The sequence below is a fragment of the Trachinotus anak genome, unplaced genomic scaffold, assembly GCF_046630095.1.
Source record: "Trachinotus anak isolate AG129_WGS33_773 ecotype Australia unplaced genomic scaffold, CSIRO_AGI_Tana_v1 ptg000002l, whole genome shotgun sequence".
Lineage (NCBI taxonomy): Eukaryota > Metazoa > Chordata > Actinopteri > Carangiformes > Carangidae > Trachinotus > Trachinotus anak.
The window spans coordinates 10,045,909-10,065,309 of NW_027273853.1; the positions used below are offsets into that span (position 1 = coordinate 10,045,909).

General features: G+C 40.5%; 1 protein-coding gene across 18 annotated transcripts in view; it reads right to left on the minus strand.

Moving 5' to 3' along the window:
- LOC139631277 (pleckstrin homology domain-containing family A member 5-like) overlaps positions 1 to 19,401 on the minus strand; it is a 79,216-nt gene that overhangs the window by 14,162 nt on the left and 45,653 nt on the right. For 11 of the 18 annotated variants that reach the window (XR_011693347.1, XR_011693344.1, XM_071495393.1 and 8 more), the window contains 10 exons: positions 13,221 to 13,341; positions 13,010 to 13,114; positions 10,872 to 10,944; positions 8,671 to 8,771; positions 7,226 to 7,341; positions 5,109 to 5,606; positions 3,156 to 3,636; positions 2,351 to 2,434; positions 1,520 to 1,639; positions 414 to 467 (listed from right to left, as the gene is read on the minus strand). Coding sequence is in view for 15 of the 18 variants with exons in the window: in XM_071495393.1 (XP_071351494.1) it covers positions 414 to 467; positions 1,520 to 1,639; positions 2,351 to 2,434; positions 3,156 to 3,636; positions 5,109 to 5,606; positions 7,226 to 7,341; positions 8,671 to 8,771; positions 10,872 to 10,944; positions 13,010 to 13,114; positions 13,221 to 13,341 (1,753 nt within the window). In the remaining 3 variants the exon portion in view is untranslated. Of the gene's footprint in view, positions 1 to 413; positions 468 to 1,519; positions 1,640 to 2,350; positions 2,435 to 3,155; positions 3,637 to 5,108; positions 5,607 to 7,225; positions 7,399 to 7,703; positions 8,635 to 8,670; positions 8,772 to 10,871; positions 10,945 to 13,009; positions 13,115 to 13,220; positions 13,342 to 19,401 lie in introns of those variants that run through there. The other 7 variants (XR_011693348.1, XM_071495448.1, XM_071495413.1 and 4 more) reach the window with 3 other exon arrangements.

The following is a 19,401-nucleotide window of genomic DNA, read 5'->3' on the forward strand; positions in this document are numbered from 1 at the left end:
GATTAAAATTACAAATTTCTTTGCAGGCACTAGACAGTTCAATAATATGATACACACATGTCTATATGTACTTTATATGGGAGACATAAAGCACGTCCACCTCTCCAAGCTGTACAGAATAGAGTGATATCCATAGATCCAGTTAGTATAGCTAACAGTGAGTTTAGGGTATGTATTCAGGTTAATGAATAAATGAATGGGGCCATCAGGGGACAGGTGCTGCAGACTAGCTAAGGCTATAAATGCTGTGGTAATGGGACAGGTCCATGCTATGTAGTTATCTCTATAGACATAAATCTCTATACCTTAATCTACGAAAATAGTTATATAATTACTGTAATAATAGCAAAGCAATAAATGAGTTAAATTCATGACAGCAGGAGACAGGGCCATGCAGTCATGCACTACCCCACCTGATTGTCCAAAAACATGAGGTTCCTTTGGAGGTGATGGGAGAGAATGTCATTCTAGCATCAGCAGCAGAAAAGGAGAGAAACGAGAAGGCAACAGGAGAGTGAGACAAAAGAAAAGGAAGACATGTTTTCTTTCTTATACTCACTCTCTTTCTCACGCACACAAGCATGACATGTACAGTGTCCCCAAAGATAACCAGGAAGAAAAGAAGGTAGGACCAGTGAAGGTGAAAAAATTAGGTTAGGTACCAGATGTGTTGTATGAGATAACAGAATGACTGTAGTATTGGACTAGAGCTCCATAATGACCAAATGACCATGTACAGTATTGAACAAAAGCAGGTCAAACACGTAGAAAGCAGTAATAATAATAAACTGGAGTCTATCCCGATACTAACCGACTACTATTATGTAAAATAAGGCATCCATCTTTCGGCTGTACTGATACAAGAAGACCTCAAATAAATTTCTAGAAAAGTCAGTAAAAAAAAAAAACACCACTAAAGTGATTACAAGCCCTAATCACTCAAACTCTACCATTCTCCACCTCAAGCCTGGCTGACCTACATCAGTAGCAGTCAAATCTGTAGTCTGATGTCTTAGAAGAGACTTAAAATGCAAAAATCCTGAATTAACATTTACATTTGCCAGTGGTCTTGACCTCCTTAGCCCGTCACTCTTTTAGCTCACCAGTGGCTTTAAGTTTCATTTCCGGTGAACATCTCTCCGGACTTGACATGGAAGCAGAATGACTCAGTCAACTTGCCCTGCTGAAATGGTTCAAATGTGATGATCTCATTGTGCATAGTCAGTTCCTAGTTTTAGAATAACTCTATCTTTGTCTCATGACATTTGCCTCACTCATTGTGGGAAAAGTTGATTTCTAAAGTAGCCGCCCCTAAAATACGATGAACGGACAATCTGAAGCCAAAGCACAGTCCTTTACAGTGAAAATGCCTACTTAAGATCCTTTGTCCATAAATCAGCCATGTGTGAAGACCAGAAAAAAATCCTCTGGCTCAAGATGGATAATGGCAGTGGGTAAAGATGGCATACACACCACATGATAACACACACGCCTGCACAGGCATCTCTGAGGGCCTGACCTTTGGGTTTTCGCCATCCATGTTTAGTTGCATAAGCTGTGCTACAGTGTGCTCCCGGATACTGTTTAGCTCTGCCTGCTGCCGCCGCAGCTTTATCAGCAGCAGAGTCAGTTCCTCAGGCTGCAAGGGAGGGAGGGAGGGACATACAGCCACAATGAAACGGGGACACACCGCAGGGAGGGTGGGAGGGGAAAGGAGAGAACACATCAGGAAAGGAGATTTAGAGGTATCAGGTTCCCAATAGGTGAACAGTTGCTATATTCAGGTGTTTTCAGGACCATGAGATTATCCAAGGTGTCATCGCTGTCAGCAGCATGCAAATTTTTCAGGTCCACTCAAGACAGAAGGACAGTTTAGCATTTATTACATAATTCATTTCACACTTTACCAGCTCCATGAGGACATAGCACTGTGTACGGCTTTGACATAAATTCCTGATCTGGCTTAAAGAGCTGTGAGTGACAGGGTTTTTAAGTTTCCGCTGATGTGCAGCATGTCTAAGGAGCTCCTGAAGTGAACATACCCTAAATCCAACCACTTGGAACATACATCTGAGTTCTGCCTAAATCTGTCTAAAAATTCTGTCACAATGTCTTCTTGGAGGGAAGTGAAGGACAGAAGGAGGGAAGACGGAGAGGAGTAGGGCGTATGGTGTTATGAAAATAACCTAATCTGTCTCCCTGTGTGTGTAAAAACCCAAGCGTGAAATTACTGGGTGGTGCATTACAGAAATTCACACAAGCATCTTCACTGAGGAGTACACCGACTCAAACCTGGGCAGTTAGAAGACAGTGATGGACACAAGAGGGGACAACTCAGTTGAGGACTTACTGTTTTGCCTTGGAGAGACTGGGCAGTGATAGTCTGGACTGGGATCCCTACAGGCATCGACCTCCTGTCAGGTGGGTAGGCATACTGCACGACCCAGCAAATCAAAAACAAAAATGCCTTTAAATATCATCTTTCATAGCTTCAAATAATCATTCATAGCTGAAGGACTCACCCAAATACAAAGAAGCATTTTGTAAAAAGTGGCATTAAATTATCTTGATATTTTTTGTTTATATGCCAAAGTATTGAGATATGCATCTCAGATTTCTGTCACCACAGACAAAGTGAGGATGAATGGATTTTTTATGTTGCTCAAAACATCGGAAATGACTTGAGCATGAAAGCTTGGATTTGTTCTTGACATTTCAGAAAATTGTACGTAACAAAATGAGCTCAAACACTCTAAAAGCTAGTGGGTGGACCTCTGACAGTCTGTCTCTCTCTTGAGAAAGAAAGAAAAGAGAAAAATGACATTTAAAAATATAAACAGCAACATTTTTTTTCCAGAAGTGTCAGGATATTCAAAGATACACAATGTTAACAGTTTTTAGAAGGGTAATTTCTTCAGTACCTCTAATGTAACCTGTAAAGCATGTTCTGACACTGATTGTGAAAAGAGATGTTGCTGCTATGACAATTCTCCAATACTGGGAGAACCAAATTCCACTCAACTCCATTGTAGTAGGGTGGAAGCAGAAATAGCAGGGATGGATATCTAAAAATAAATAAACTAACTTCACAACTAGATATCCCTGAAAGAAAGTTATAAATAAGCCCTTCAGCATGTATGTGGGACTTAACTGACCTTGTTGAGTTGAGGCCTGAGCCGTCTGTCGATGCTCATGTCTCTTCTGTAGATGGGGGAGGAAACCTCAGAATGAGCACTGTTCATGTTGTAGGATCGCAACGGAGAGTAGCCACCGTACATGGACAGGGAGCCGTGGGAAGGCGAGGGAGGGATGGAGTGGCTGGGCGCAGCGTGCTCTGACAGGTTGATCATGGTTTTGGGACTGGCCATATTGCTGTAGAGCCCCGGCTGCCTGCTGTAGGCCTGCCTCTGCTGCCACTCATACAACTGCCACATGGTGTCATCACGCATGGAGCGGCGCTTGTCAACCGGCGAAGGACCCAGGGCCTGGTCGTACAATGATGGCGACATACTACAGATGCTGTCCCGCTGGGCCATGCTATTCCTGGGCATACTGCGGTAACCATCTCCGTATTGAGGCATGTAGGGCACCCGATGGCTTGGCATGTTTCTAGGCAGTGTCTGGTATGATGTGATGCTGGGGAGAAAGAAAAACAAACCATTTTGAGGGAGATGAACAGATCTTATTGACTTCTCTTTAACTGATGTTTGGTGAAAGTCAAATAATTTTGTAATTAATAATATTATTGACTAATTTTTGGACAACAACCTGCTTTATTATCCATATATGTTAGTGAGGCCTTTACCATCAGCCTTCAAAGGAGGTAGGTTGGTACACTGGTTTAATAATTCTTCAACTGGGAAATTAAGAAGTTGTTTATAGTCAATTAGACTTGAATGTCTCTGCATTCAAAAGAATATATTTGTCTGTCTCACTCATCAAAGCAATGTCATGTTATGAAATAGCAATCAGTAAAAGTTTTTGATTTGCCTGTTTAAAGCTTAGTGGTTGCAAAAAATCCCCAGTCTTCTACACAGATGCAAAGAAGATCCTTCCCTCTGCTCAGGATATGTCTGAATAGCACAACACATCAGTCAAGATGACTGCGGCAGGTTACAGTATATGTGAATATTTTAATTTTTAAAACATTTTTTTAATGTGTTTCTAAGTGTGTATTTAGCAGATAAAGAGAAGCAAGAACCCCCTAGGACAAATTAGACCTTTCCAGTGACATCAAAGCTATGAAAAGCTCCATTTCCACAGTGGGTTCAAAGTCAGTGCAGCTGGCTTTACGAGAGCTTCCTATTAAGACTCCCTGACAGATCCTGGCTAGAACGCTAGCATTGAAAAAAGCTTGTGACTTCATGGAAAGTAAACATCATTCTGGAGGACATGCATGTAATGACAAACACAGGCTGCTGAATGGAGAGAGAATGGCAAGTGCCAGCACCTTGTTGTGGTTTCATCAATAATAATCTTCTTAAATGCATGCACTGCTCAAAACAGGTGTGTATGTCCATTTCTTAAATCAACTTATCCAGTGTGTGAGTAGGGAAAAAGAGACAAGGCTGTGTCAAACATGAGCACAAGCTGGGCAACCAGATGGAGAGACAGACAGATGGACAGGCAGGCAGGCAGACAGACAGCTCTCACAGCAGGGTCAGTGGCAGGCCGTAACTCTGGCTAACAGCTCTGCTTGGCTATTATGTATCCCCAGGTCTACTTACTGTTTGACATTACACTATTAAGTGTAATGTCAGAGTGTTTAAATCATGGTGAGGAGTGTGTGAATCCTCTGGCTAAAAACAACACAGCTTTAGAAAGAAACGGGACTAAAAAGCTTTGGAAAATCTGACTCTGCATATGTACAGTATGTGGCCACTCAGATGCGTACGGAGAATCCCTCCTGTCTCAAGATGCAGGTGAATCAGCATTTCTAGATTAAACCAGGTTTAGCAAAATTCCACTTCTTGTTGGAGAAGTAGAGCCAGATTGTGCAATAATCTAAAAACAACATGTGCTGACATATTTTCTCCTTTTGCAGCAATGAAATAACTGAAGCACTAATCTTTTTTTAAACATGCAAAAGGCCCTATAATCAAACCAACCTCCGGGTGTCATCATCCTGGTTGCGTCCTCTTTGTGTGCGAACCCACTGCTCCAGCTGCTGCATAGAGCTGGTCCTACTCAGGGTGCGGTCAGGCTCATGGGTGGGACTTTGCTGAGGAGGGACTCTGGTCCCATCAGCTGGACACTGCTCACCAGATCCATTAACCTGGTGTGACCCGTCCATCTCAGCTGGAGTCTGTGGTGAGGTGATGCTAGCTTTGATGGCTGCTGCCTGGGCTGGCTGCAGTTTGATACTGTTGATCTTTGTGAGTGGACGTTCACGCTCTTCCCCGTCCTTCTGGAAACCATAGCGCTCAGCATCTAGCTGCTTCTTCTCTTCTTCTGCTGTGGTGGAGGTGACTGCCGCAGTGCGCTCAAGGTCGACCTCACGGTTGCGTTCATTGTTTTGGATTTCAGGCTGTGTGAGCTGTGGCCTGTGGTTGGCCATATGGTTGATCTCTTGGGGTCCACATTGCTCCACTTTTAGTCGATCTAACCTGAAAAAGACAAAGGGAAGGCCTGAGTGTGATTAATGGAACAAGCCATGTGTTATCCAAAAGCAATCAAGACAGATAGGACCATGTGTGCAGTAATGGACAGGTAGATGATATCTAAATTAGATGAAATTGGCAGCTAGGATATTTTTGTGTTAGATCACCAGTAAAAGGTATTTGAGACATTATATCAAGTATGTAGACCTAATGCACTACCTTTGTGAACTCTTATAATAGGGGGAGCTCTGAAATAAAAAGAAAGTGAGAAGAAAATGGGAAGAGTTGCACAATGTCTCTTCCAGCTGCCAAAGGAGGCTGGGCGTGTAAAAGGAAATCAGATATCCCCAATAAAACATTGCCTCTGTTGGGGCACATCTTAAAGGTGGTGCTCAGAACCTGGTAATCCATTTTCAACTCCCCTCTACCTCCTCTCCAGAAGACCTATCTACAGCTCTGTGGTCATTAGGGAAGTCTCAGGGGGTAATAGACACCACTACTCCCTGGCCTCATACCGACTCAAGGTCACGACTTCAAAGTTCTGCAAATTCCCCTTCGCAGCATGGCTCACTGGGTTACCAATAAGAAGGCAGTAGGAAAGGCATTCCTTCACAGTTTCCACTTGTATCCTCTTAAATAGCAGCACTAGTCACGTAATGTGTTCTCCAGCCTTCTGTGGCTCCACCAGCCCAGTAGAGCACACATTTAGCTCTAAGAAAGCCTGTGTGCATTCACTCATACTTGTTTGGAGGAGACTGTAGAAACACATAAAGGGGAAAAAGGTCCTTAACAGATCAGGTTATGGCTACTGTACCTCCTTCTTCTTTAACACCAACTACCAGCTTAAAATATGAAAAGATCTCCACAGACTGTCCACAGATCACAAGACGCTTGACACTTTGAAATTAAGATAGCCTTAACCGGATAGATATTATAATTCTGTTATGCTAAATAGTCTTGTGACAGCATCACAGTCCCTTTAACAGGGCTATTCGGTGGATTTCAGGCACTACCGCTCTGTGTAATTACAGAGCACTTCACCGTTACGCCTCTGCTCGCCCATGTAAAAGGAGGGCATGAAACAGGCGAGCTGCCAAATGACAGACATTTAACACAGTTTAAAAAAAAGGAAGGAAAAAAACCTATCCTGATGAGTCAGTGATCCTGATCAGCTTTTGCTGCTGTGCACACCACCCCCTGAACCACCTATATCATGTGCTCACAACGTACACATTCCCACATGCACATGGCATTCTTGTATTTGTTACTCCTTAATAAACATCAATAGTAAAAAAAAAAAAAAGTTACATAATATGAAAGAAAGTCACAGCTTCTTCAACAAACCCAGAGACCAGAAATGTCAGAGGCGGGTGCTGAACTGATGCCAAATAACTTAACAGGCTTAACAGAGGGATTTAAAAGCACTTGCTTATGGTACACATGCTAAAAAAGAAAATCAGGATGGAGAAAAGCAAGCAAGCAAGTCATTAAGAACTGTCCTGAAATGCCTTTTCCAAATGTCTTTTTCTCCTTTCAAAAGCGAAACAACCCACTGTAATCTCCCAACTTCAAAAAAAACCCAGGCTTTCTCTAAAAATGACTGTATTAGTGATGTTCTTACAAACCTTTTGACTGGCTCTGAATGCACAAGTGCAGCGTCTGTCATTACTTTCATCCAAGATTCCATTTCTTTGGCTGTGTCAGTGCAAAAATAGTACGTCCGCATGTTGGGATGTGTTGCCTGTTGTAACAATAGACAGGATTGGGGACAGGAAATGTGACAAGCAGAGAAAGTAACCTGAAATAGAGAAGACAAAAAAAAAAAAATCAATTCAACTGTGATTTTTAATACTTAAAAAGAGGGTTATGTAGCTTTATCACAAAATAAGACTTAAGTAGAGCTGATAAGACACTTTTTTAAGCAACAATGACTTTAATGCATGTCATATTTCTTAGCAAATAATGGTGGAAAAAGCAGGTTTGCAAAATACTCCTGGCTGTGGGCATCTGTACCATCCACATAAATCAAACCATGAGTCACCTCAGTTTCATGCATACCACTAGATTAGGGCAGTAAATCTGCCACAATGCTTTAGGACTTACCATGCAGTTCATTGTATGGCACACACATTGTCCCGCTGTGGCTCTGTTCCCTCTCAGTGAACAAACCAATATATTGTTAAAACCAGACACAGAAAGAGAAAAACAGAATGTTTAGTGAACAACCTCAATATCCTGTTTACCACTGTCTGAAAAACTAAAGAGCTCCGTCATTGCTCCAATTACTACAGAATAATCTTTAGAAATAAGTAACTTTTAATGACATGGTCAGGAAAAGTTCAGCATGAAAAATGTGCAGTCAAAAAGTCATCCCATTCCCAAGGGGATCACTGTAAACTGAAGAGGTTGTACCCTGCTCTACCTCAACTCGCTCTCCTTCAGCCTGAGTCTAAGCTGGAAAAGGAGTGGGCTGTGTGGTTGGAGAGGCCTTGAGCAGACTCCTGGGCGTCTGTGTTTGGCTGAACTTGGCAGAACAACTCTGTTGTCTCTTAGGGTTTATGAAGGACCCACAGTCAAATACTGTACACACCATTGAGATCCCATAAAAATGCCTGTTGCCCAGTAACTTGGGATTTCCGAGTCAGTATTGCAATCCACTAGTACTATGCCACTGGCAGGAGTCTGCACAGATATGACTGCTGGCATGTGTTTTCTTAGTTTTAAAAGGACTTTTAAAAGAATGACTTGAATTACTTCACTGTCATGCATTTTTTCTTTCCAAAGTACAGACAAAACATGTTCAATGAAAGATAAACAGAGAAGCTAAGTTTATATGCTGAAGTAAACATTGTGGCAATATAAGACTGCCACAGTAAAAACTGCTTTCTAACTTCAACCTGTTTACCAGTGATCAAAAGTACCTTCCAGTTTCACCTCTAATCATTATATTTCATTAGAGCTTTCTCCCCAAAAACTAAAACTGATGATTTTTTTTCCTCTGCTCTAAATGTACTCAACCATAAAATGTGGAGTCTAACAAAGTTTGACAGGAATCAAACGATGCACTGACCTTGAAGGCATATTTTCTGTTAATGTGATCATCCACAGACAGCATAGATATATGAAAGCTTGGTAGGAGGATGCTGCCAAGTATCCCCTCCTCTTTTTCATCTGCAGAGAAAAAAACAAGTTAACACAATACATTCCAGACTGTTTTGCACTTGCAGTTTTGTTGATGATACTACACTGAAGTCTTATGTTGAACATTAATTTGTAAACATAAAAAGGCTTGAGAACCAAGTTGATTGTGATAAAAACCTAAAGAGGAACAGAGTACAGAGTCCAATCAGCAGAAAAGATGAGCATTGATTCAATATCCTATGCAACTAGGCTGCTCTAATCCTCATTAGGTTAGCAGACAGGGCTCCATATTGACAATAGAGCAACTCTCCACAGGGGGGATTAGATTGAGTCCAGAGTTTTAAGCAGGAAATGTCTTAACCTCCCAAATTGATATAAGCAATCTGCACTGCTTACTCAAAACAGTGCAAGATAAATACATCAAGCAGTCACTGCTCCAGTCCCATATGTGCATTCACTTTGTTTGCTTAGTATGTGTGCATGTTTGTTTGTGAGTGTTGACTGGGGATGTTATGTGAAAATAATGTACTCGTAACACATACTGGTTGTAACTGACACGAGTAAGGCTCACCACGAATGGTCAGGAATATTTTGGGGAGTAAATGGTAGCTGGACTTTAGTTTAGAGGTAGAGCTGTTCATCCCAGACCTATGTTATTGCCCTGCGGCCATTACTGAAGGTTGAAGGATTGATGATGACTCTATTCACCAGCATCAGCTACACTTGAGCCCACTAGCCACACATTTATTTATTCATCAAGGCTCTGTGTCCCTGCCTCTCTCTTTCAAACGCACACAAACACAGCGGGTTCGGCACAACAGTCTGTGAATATAAGCTAACAGTGTGGGAGATCCCAAGTGCACCACAATAGTCTGATAACTGATAACTACTACTGCAGTGTAGTTCATGACCTCTCTGCCCACTCCCTGCTGATGGATACAGTCTCTCAGCACGTCTGCCTGGATAAAGCCTTTAGGTCTGCTGTTGTCTGTGGCTTTTGTTAGTCAGTGGGCGGAAAGAAGGCGACAGTACTGGCAGACACCAGAAATAACACAGACTAGATGTCATCCTGATCAGCAGAAATGATGACTGTATCCGCATCAAGTGAGCAGGGGGCACTGTGATATGTGGACTTGTGCAATGCAAGACTGACCTTACAGCCTCGTCGATTCACAGTATTCATTTCATTTTTTTTTCCCAAAAGGAAAGTTCGCAAACATTCTCTGGACACAGCTGTGTCAATATTTGATGCAAACATTAGTGCCGCATGAGAGAGGCTGAAATGCCCGCTCAAAAGCAGCTCAGTCAATAGCAGCTTATAGAAAAGATCACATCTAAACACTTGCAAATGTATTCCTAATGTGCAACAGTAGTAAAGTGGAAAATTTATAAGGACAGCCAGATTTTAATAATTGAATGGAAAACCTTTAAACTGGACTGGGACTGTGCTGACGACAGCGGCGGTGGCCATCTAAATAAAACATTAAGCTCCCCTTTAATCAAAGTAGAACATTTAATTACTTGGTTAGGAAAATATGGGTTGTCTTTCCAAACTTACATAACCATATAAATACCACAAATATTCAAAAAGAGTGACTACTCTAATAATACGATGGTGGTTCCTATGATGTGGAATTAGAGCAGGATCTGTAAATATTAGCAGGATAAATTCTGTTTGGTCTATCTGGATCCAAGAGTTACATAAGCATGCAACCACTGTCTAAGAAAAGCATCATCTCTGGACCCCTGTTTCATGACTTAACATTAGTGTGAAATCAAATTTCCTGCTTTGCTTTCTCTTTCAAAATTACAGCTGCATCTAAGATTTGTTTTAAGCCCTCACTTTGCTTGGGGAAACAATTATCTCTAAAACAGCAAATCAGCTACAGGAGAGCCATTTCAATGAATATACAGCGCATTCAGAATGGATGCACGATATCTCTCCATTCGGTCCTGACAGGCTGCTTACCACAGGGATTTGGATCCTGATACATTAACAATCCACAAGAGTACGGCTTGTGGAGCTGTGAAGGTCACAGCAGCACACTGAACAACTGACTGAAAGCTACTGTTGTTGTAAGCAGTGCCATACTAATGAAACATGTTGTCGGCCAAGAGGACAGGACTCACCTCTGTAGTAGAAGAGGCACAGGTCAGACAGGACAAACCACCTCTTTTTCCACAGCTTCATCCCTGTACTGTCCTACACAGACACCAGGGGAATAGGGCACAGTTACTCCATGAACAAGTGACATGAAATGACAAAGAAAACATTCTTCCTCTGATGTGATGAACTATTTGCTGCATATAGCTAGTGTCTTCACCGGACAACAGTCAATCAATTACTTTTTGATTTGTATTTTCAAGTGTGAATTATGCTGCATAATCTGTTGCTTCCAACTGACTGACATGTCACCCACACATCAGGTATCCATTTGTCTTGTTTTGTCTTTATATGCATGTATTAATATCTATCTACGTAGTAATATCTCCTTGGACTTTTTGCCATTTGTAATTTGAAATTTTGTGAGTAAATTTAATTAATTAATGGAGACAGTGTGGAACTCATCCACTTTGTGCTACTCAAATTTTAAACATTCCTTTGATGGATTAGGAGTAATTTATTTGGTTTAGGGGAAACATTTGATTTCTGGTATGAAATAAACATAACAATAAACATGCTCTGCTGTATTTTCAACCCAATAACCAGCTTTCACTTTTAAAAGAGAGCATGTTGTTCAGTGGCCAGCAAAAATAAACCTCCTCTGCTTAAGTTGTTCTTCAGTATTGCAATGCTATGATCAAAGAGGTTTTCAGGCTGCTGCTTGAAAAGAATGAAGGGTGAGGAAAAGGGTATTAACTCCCCCGTTTGCTTTATTGGAAAACTTGAGCAGGGTCCTTACTGGTGGATTCCACCCGGAGACAAAAGTAGGGGGAGGGACCTCTACAACTCTGTCATTATGGTCAAATGGCATGTGGGCTGCAGTTTACTTTAAATGGAAATTCAGTTCTGTGAACCAGCATGTTTAACACATTAGTATCAAAAAATTCACAATACCAGATGCTATGTTCATAATGGAGACACATCTTAAACAAAACAATAAGATTTACATTTCCTGCATCCACCTTCCCTTCGTACAATCAAGGTCGTAACTGCTAATTTTACAATGTGTTAACGAATAAACTTTATCAAAAGTTCTGCCAGATCTTCCTCTGTTCAGGCAGGAGGAGAAAAACGAGGCTTTCACCAATCACATCAATCACTGTGGCATTTTGTTCTCCCAATGGATCAACTGAAGGGCTGCAGCTTTCCCTCCGCCAAGGACTTCAATAGCTTCCAGGTTTCAATGAGGCAGGAAAATAAAAGTGCAAATCCATCTTTTATTCAGGGTAGCAGATTTGTGAGTCTTTAGTTTGATCTACGTCACCCTGACTGAGGTCCCCAAAGAAATAGCAGCTGGCAGCTGTACCAAAGGAGGCCATCGTGTGTTCACAAAACTGCGCCGGGAGGCTGCAATCAAAACTAAATGAGTCTCCCACTTAGGAAGCATGAGAGAGTCCTGTCTGGCCAAGAGCTGCCTCAAGCATCCCCTTTTCACCCTGCTGTAAGTAACCACGGAGCTGTGATGAGGGATTGGTATTTAAACACTGCCCGTGCTGGATGACTGGCTGAGCAGAAACACTGGACAAAGAAATGCTCAGATCCTGTAAGACATCAAAAAGCTCCCTTTGTGCTCATCTTAAGACCATTGCTGCAAATGTTACAGGGAGAGGGAGAATGTCAACCTCGTTCAATGTGTAAAAAATAAAGGTTGCAGTCACAAGATGACCTGCTGTTCACTAAGTAAGCCAGATTCAGACAATTTTCCCAAATATCCTTGTTTCTAATTATCAGTTCCATTAATTTATTTTTTGGACAGATAACCAAACAAATACAAGCAAACATAAAATAAACTAAAATAAATATCCATATAATGTAAACAAAGGTGCACTTTCAGGCCTCAACCAAGGCCTCAAACAAGGCATATGAGGCCCCTCATATGCTGATATTTAACAGGTGTAATGTTTACCATCTTAGTTCTGTTAACATGTGCCAATTAGCAGCAAACACAAAATACAGTCAGAAGATCTTTAGATAGAAATGAAAGACTGTGGAAATCCACACAGCCACACCACAAGAAAGACTTACCTTCTCTGCTTCTCACCTTATTATATGATTTATTTGACTTCATAAAAAGTTTTACTTGAAGTCTTATATTCTTACATACCTGTTTATAAAGCCAGTTTCTCTTGATTACTGGGGCACTTGGATTCCTCCTGATAGAGTTGGATCTCTTCCCAAAATTATGAATTTTTTTGGAAGGTCTTGAGGGCTAAAAATACAGCATGAATGTGTAAATACCAAAGTGAGCTAAATCCACAAAAAAAAAATTATCAGACATAAATCATAAGGCCATGATAATCATGTTTGTCACTCACTCTTCCTGCTGGGCTACTGGGGTTTGCGGCATAGTCCGAGCCGCCTGTGTAGTTGGAGGCCTCACTCATGGTTTTTACTGTTCCTTCCTTCTTCTCATTCGCTGGCACTTTGGAGGCAGATCTAAAAAATGAAAAGAAAAAAAAAAAGAACAGAACATGCCAAGAGCACATAGACAAGTCATCAGTCAGAAATACAGACTGCCAATTTATGTACAATGACCTTGATAAAAGAAGAAGAATAGGGAGAAGCAACCTTTATTGTCTGCTCCCCCATCAGTCCTCTGAAGTTTAAACTGTTATAATGAGATCTCAGCATGGGCCTATGAATCAAGCCAATTACTCCCACCATGTCACTGTGGATACATTTCCAGTTCTCTAACAGCTTTAAACAGACTGAAAAGTCTGCTGACATATTGGAATGCAGCAGTTGCAGCAGTGAATCAGACCAGGATGTCTCTAAAGTGTTTTTTTGGTTTTGTTTTGTTTTTTTTTTTTTACAGCAGATGTTGAAAGCATCCGAAGTTCAATACATTCGCCATAGGATAGAACACCTTGTGCCCATAGGGATGTCCTACATTCTTTAGGAGGGGAACAACAATGTGCTCTAGAGGGAACAAGACAGGAAAATCTGACTAGAGCAGAAATACTACAGCAGTGAAAAAAGTGTAATCCCTCAGATATACTAGTTTCAGGTCACTGCATAAGGACAGAAACTGCCAACCATGCACTGCAAATTCTCCCATCTACCCTGCTCATCAATATTCCACCATTCATAGCCTTCAGATTATATGGTACCATCCTATATAAATGAGGCACTCATTTAATATGAATACTTATTCCATTCACCCATCATCTACATGTACTTTACATCTATCTACCTAGTGCAGTCTTTCAATCTGTAGATCTGGTAGAAACAAGGACAAGACTATTGACACTGAAAAAAAAAAAAACAAACAAAAAAAAAACCCAACTCAGAGTCAATTTAAAAATGGTTTAACAATTCGGACTCCATGCTGTTATACTCAAGGTGCACAAACACGGAAAGGGATCACAAGGGATAACATCAGCTTGGCTCACAACAGCAGGCAACACACACAAGATGTTCATTCCCGTGCAGCACGGTGACAGGTGTGATACTACCTGCAGACCCTTCTGAAAAATCACAAAACAAAACAATGAGAACCTGTATTTAGAAGAAAAGTTACATAGTTGGTTTCAAGTTAAGGCCTACATGTGCTAAGCAGTTGCATTTTATTATTATGAACTTACACTTACTGACTTATGCTCAGTTAAAAGGAGAATTTCATACAAGACAGATGATTTTTCTTATTATTAGAGTTCACTGCCTGTCTTAAATGACTGAATATATAAGGGGATTCTGTGTAGAGGTGGAGGTGACTCCCTCCTGGGGACACTATTAGGGAAGTCATAGGGTGGACAAGTAAATAAGTCTTGAGTTGAGGTGCACACAGTTTTCAACTCACTACTCCCAAACAGCTGATTGTGCAGAATGATGAGTAGCCACTGAGATTTGCCTTCTTCTCTATCTAATGAGGTCTGAGGATTTTCAGCACTTCCAGTGACAGGTGAAATCCTAAGTGAACCATAATCAATGCTGTGTCGACTTGCCATCAAAACAAGGGTTGGGAGGGGCGGAGAAATTGGACCGACTTTGTTTTAGCAGAGACAACGCTCTATTTGATGCTCTATTTAGCCAACAGGCATTTCCAGGCTCTGAGCTGTAGTGTGTTTGTGTGCCCGTTGAGGGTTTGCTGATAATTAGCTTGGGCCTTATAATCAATCTACATGCAGTGAAATTGAAAACAGTGAATGTGTTAAATTAGCTGCCTCAGCCAAAGAGCTGGCCTGTGACAATAGACAGATTAAGAGCAATAGGAGAAATGATGCTGCAACGCACAACTTCACAAATTGTGTATTGCAGTATTTGGAGTAATTAAAAATTAGCTAAAGAAAAATGCTCCACAATACATTTTATTGTGGGAAAAAGAGCGATCAAATAACATTGCAAAAATAACATATAAATATAAAATGGTATTTTTAGTTATTATTAAAAACAGAATGAGAATGTTAAAGACAAACATGACAAATGGTTGTTGAGATACTTCTTTCTATGAAACAAGTGAGGAAGAAAAGCATCCCAATGAGATGTTCAGTCACGTTTCTGCCTACTGCTGTAGGTGTCCAGCTCAATACATGACAGCTAAAAGCACTAAACTATACTACTGCTTGGATAGTGTGTACTTGTTGCTTCAATTGCTAAATTTATTGAAAAATTTAATCCCGTGTAAATTCAAAGTAATTGTAACTCAGAATTAACATCGTGATGGAAAGAATTCGGAGGCCAGCTTTTAGTTCCCAAGTTTTCCCCTGTCTGGGCCTCCACAGTTTTTATTTCTCAAGCACTTACAGTAAATAAAATGCAGACACGAAATGCAACACCACCAACTCCTTCACATCTATATTTTGACACTAGACTCTGCTCTAACTGGCTTCCGCTGACATGTTCACATGAAACACCACATGGATTATGTCACTGCTCATATCCACAACATGCTGTTTGGAGTGTCTGTCTGCTTTAAATGACTGTTTTCTTGTTTAGGTTGGTGCTTGTCCACCGACAGCGGTAGCCCATTGAGGATTGGACTGAAATGTACAAACATAGCAATAGTTCCATCAAAATACTAGAGCTAAGCAACATCTATCTTTGTTTTTACACCTCTGTGTCAACAGCAAAGTCCAAAAATCTCAAATCGAAGCCTGAAGAGCCAACAAGATGGTCGAGCTCTTAAAAAAAAAAAAAAAAACATGAGTACAGTGTCTACACTGCAGAGCTGAGAAAAGAGAGTTTATTCTCTGTGTATATAAACTCTGTGTATGAGTAAATAATACAGTTAAGATTCACTGAGCATGCAAACTTTTTAATGCAACACTGTGGGCAGGTTGCATGTCCATCACAGGCAGATAACCACAATTACTCTGACACTCGGGTTCAATTTAGTGTGTTTAGTTGATCCAACATAACCTATATGCATTGAGTCTGCTAAAGAAGACTGGTGCAGCAAGAGGTACATTCACACCAACACAGAGAACAGACCAACTCCACACACTGAGTCTCACTGATCAAATCGTTCCCTGCTCACTGTGAGATCAAAGGGCTGCCTCAGGACAGAAGACTGTAACCAGTCTTACATTTAAGGGCTTTAAACTGCTGCTGGATTTTAATTAAAAATAATGTGAAACATTATATTTAAGAAAAACTGCTTCAAAGTATTTATACCTAATGATTAATTCATATTATAATTTGCATGTTTTTGTAAATGTTATACAGTGTATTACAATATGAGTGTTTTATCATATCTTTACAATATTAGTCCAACCTAAGAAAGCTAGCAATAATGTTCATTTACTTCTCAGCTCAACATATGCTGTGCTTACTTTAACACTGCTATGACAGCTGTGTTAGAGTTACATTGAATGATTTGTATGTTATGCTTTTGCATAAAAACATCTGATTGAGATGTGAACATAAACAACCAGTGTTGTTTTCATTTTTTCTTGTGGCTTTTACCACAAGACGAAGCCCTTTTATCAATTCAAACCCATATGTATTAAAGAGTCACTGCTTGGTCCAATATGGATTCTGTGTGCCTATGTGTGCCTGTGTGTGTGTGTGTGTGTGTGTGTGTGTGTGTGTGTGTGTGTGTTTGGGTTTGTGTGTTGGTGTTCCAAGCAAACAGGGTGGGGGGTGGGGGCACTGAACTGAGTGGCTGAGATTGCATTTCAAAATGACCACACAGCATTTCTTAAGAAATAAGTGCTTTTAAACACTTCTGTTTAGTGGTGATCCTGACTGTTTTCTTTCTTTTTAATGAAGACAAAAGACTCTTCTCTGCACTAACACAGCAAAGGCACATAGTCAGAACTTATGGATGTAGACATAGCCTGTGCATCCATAAGGGACAGAGCATGAAGGGGTGTTCACACAGTCAAGGTTTTTGACAGATTGTCAAGAAAAAAATGAAGACTTAACTGACCTTTGTGTCACAAAGTGATCAGTGATCATACTTTCTGATGTCTTTTTGCCTAATAAAAAGAAACCTTTTGTAGGAACCAGCAACTACACAGGAAAGCAGATTTAAAGCTTCCTTGGAAAACAGTAAACCGCCAACAAAGTGAACTGAATGGTAGTGATATAAAAGATTTGTTGAACAGTTCATCTTTTATCTAGGATGTTCAGCTTGACCCTCAGCTCAGGAAAAAGTGAGTAACAATCTCCCTGTGGTTAGTTGTGCATAAGGGCTTAGATGAACACAACAAATGGTTCAGACAGTAAGATGCACCTCACCAGACTTTGGAATGCAAAACAACATTCAAACCACCCACAGTCTGTTGTTAGTGTGCAACAACAAGGATGATTAACAGACAAACATGTTCACATGTCTTAGAAATAAAAAAAACAAAGGTGGGGAACACACAGTTATCCATTTGTACCTCATAGTGTATTACCTGCTAAACGCTGGGTGACACAATTTTCCACAATTCACACTACAAAACAGAGGAAAGACAAATCTGTTGAGAATAAAGGTTCAAATCTTTGGACTACTGAGGGGTTGTAAAGACTAGCTGAGAATAAGCATGTTGTGTTATTATGTGCTAAATCAATAAATTTGACCATATCCAAGACAATCTAAAAAGATTACATCAGTTACACACATATTAATATCCCCAATGTAATGATGTTTTTGTTTTAGTGTTTTGTTTCCTTGACTCGTTATTATGTTAGTACGATGGTGTGGAGTGCTGTGCTGATAGTCTTCACATTACAAACACGCTGTGACTGCACGCTTTTTGTTCGTGACACTGTACCACTTCAAGGAATGACTCCAAAAATGACTCTGACTTTTTAAAATGAAAATGAACACGACAAGTATCAGGAATTCACAGACAGCCGAATATACCCAGAGACATCAAAAGGGTTTAGCTACTATGGCATAAGCTGCACTGAACACTGTGCTCTTGAAGTGACTTCTTGCAGACATGGTCAGATGATGTTCTGGTAAATATGTTTTACATGTGAGTTCTACAAATATTCCCTGTCAGCCTGCACATGATCATGTGAACCTCTAAAAATAGGCTCAGACATGTTCAGTAATGATGGTAGAATGCTGAGGCTCACATTCACTGAGGTGGGTGAGGCCGCGTGTCAAAGATGGGACTGAACCATGACTTTAGCAGTAACATGTACATCACATCACAGCACAGCTGACAGTGTAAGTATGAGTGACCGTTGTCTATGTAATATAGCCTTTTATACCTTATAAACAATGTTAAAGCAGATCAGCACATGCTAATGTACAAGCAATAGCTTAAACTGGTCCCTAACACAGTGGAGTTCGCTGTGCCATCTATTTATCTAAATGAGGGTTGTGTAAAAACTCCACAAAACTAAACTGACACACTGAACCCTGAAGTGGAGGCACCAGGACCCAGGTACCACTGATTCACCTGTTTTACTTCAGTTTTGCTTTATCTGCATCAAAACACTGTAACCATGTGAAGACTCCTTCTTACTGAGCAGGGCACTGACTCTCTGTCCTAATCACTGCCAACTATCCCCAACAATGTGTGGTACAGACACAGTCTCTGCCTTTCTTTTAGGCTGTTCTGTGTTGCCTCTTCACATGAGGCTGCCCCACCCTGCCACTACTACGTAATTCATCATGTATGTGTAAATAAGTTTCACACATCATGGCAGACCTTGGTTTTTTTCCTAGACCAGGAGACAGGTTCAGTCTTAGAGTGGAAATAAGATAAAATAAGAAAAGATATTACTTCATTAGCCCCACAGTGGGGAAATTTGCAGTATTGCAGCAGCAAAATGGACAGTGCACTGAATATATAAGAAAAACATCAGTATCAAATACGTGTGTGTGTGTGTGTGTGTGTGTGTGTGTGTGTGACTATTTGCCTTCTCTAATCTAATTAACTCAGATCAAATCCAGGTTTCCTTGGTCTTAATTAATCATATTTCCATTTGGTTGTATTGATTTTATAGTAGTTATACTAAAAATTACGTCTTGAAGATGACTGAGATCATGTTCTTCACATGTTATACTAGACTATATACTAGGTACTAAAATTATAATGCCAAATTGAAGTT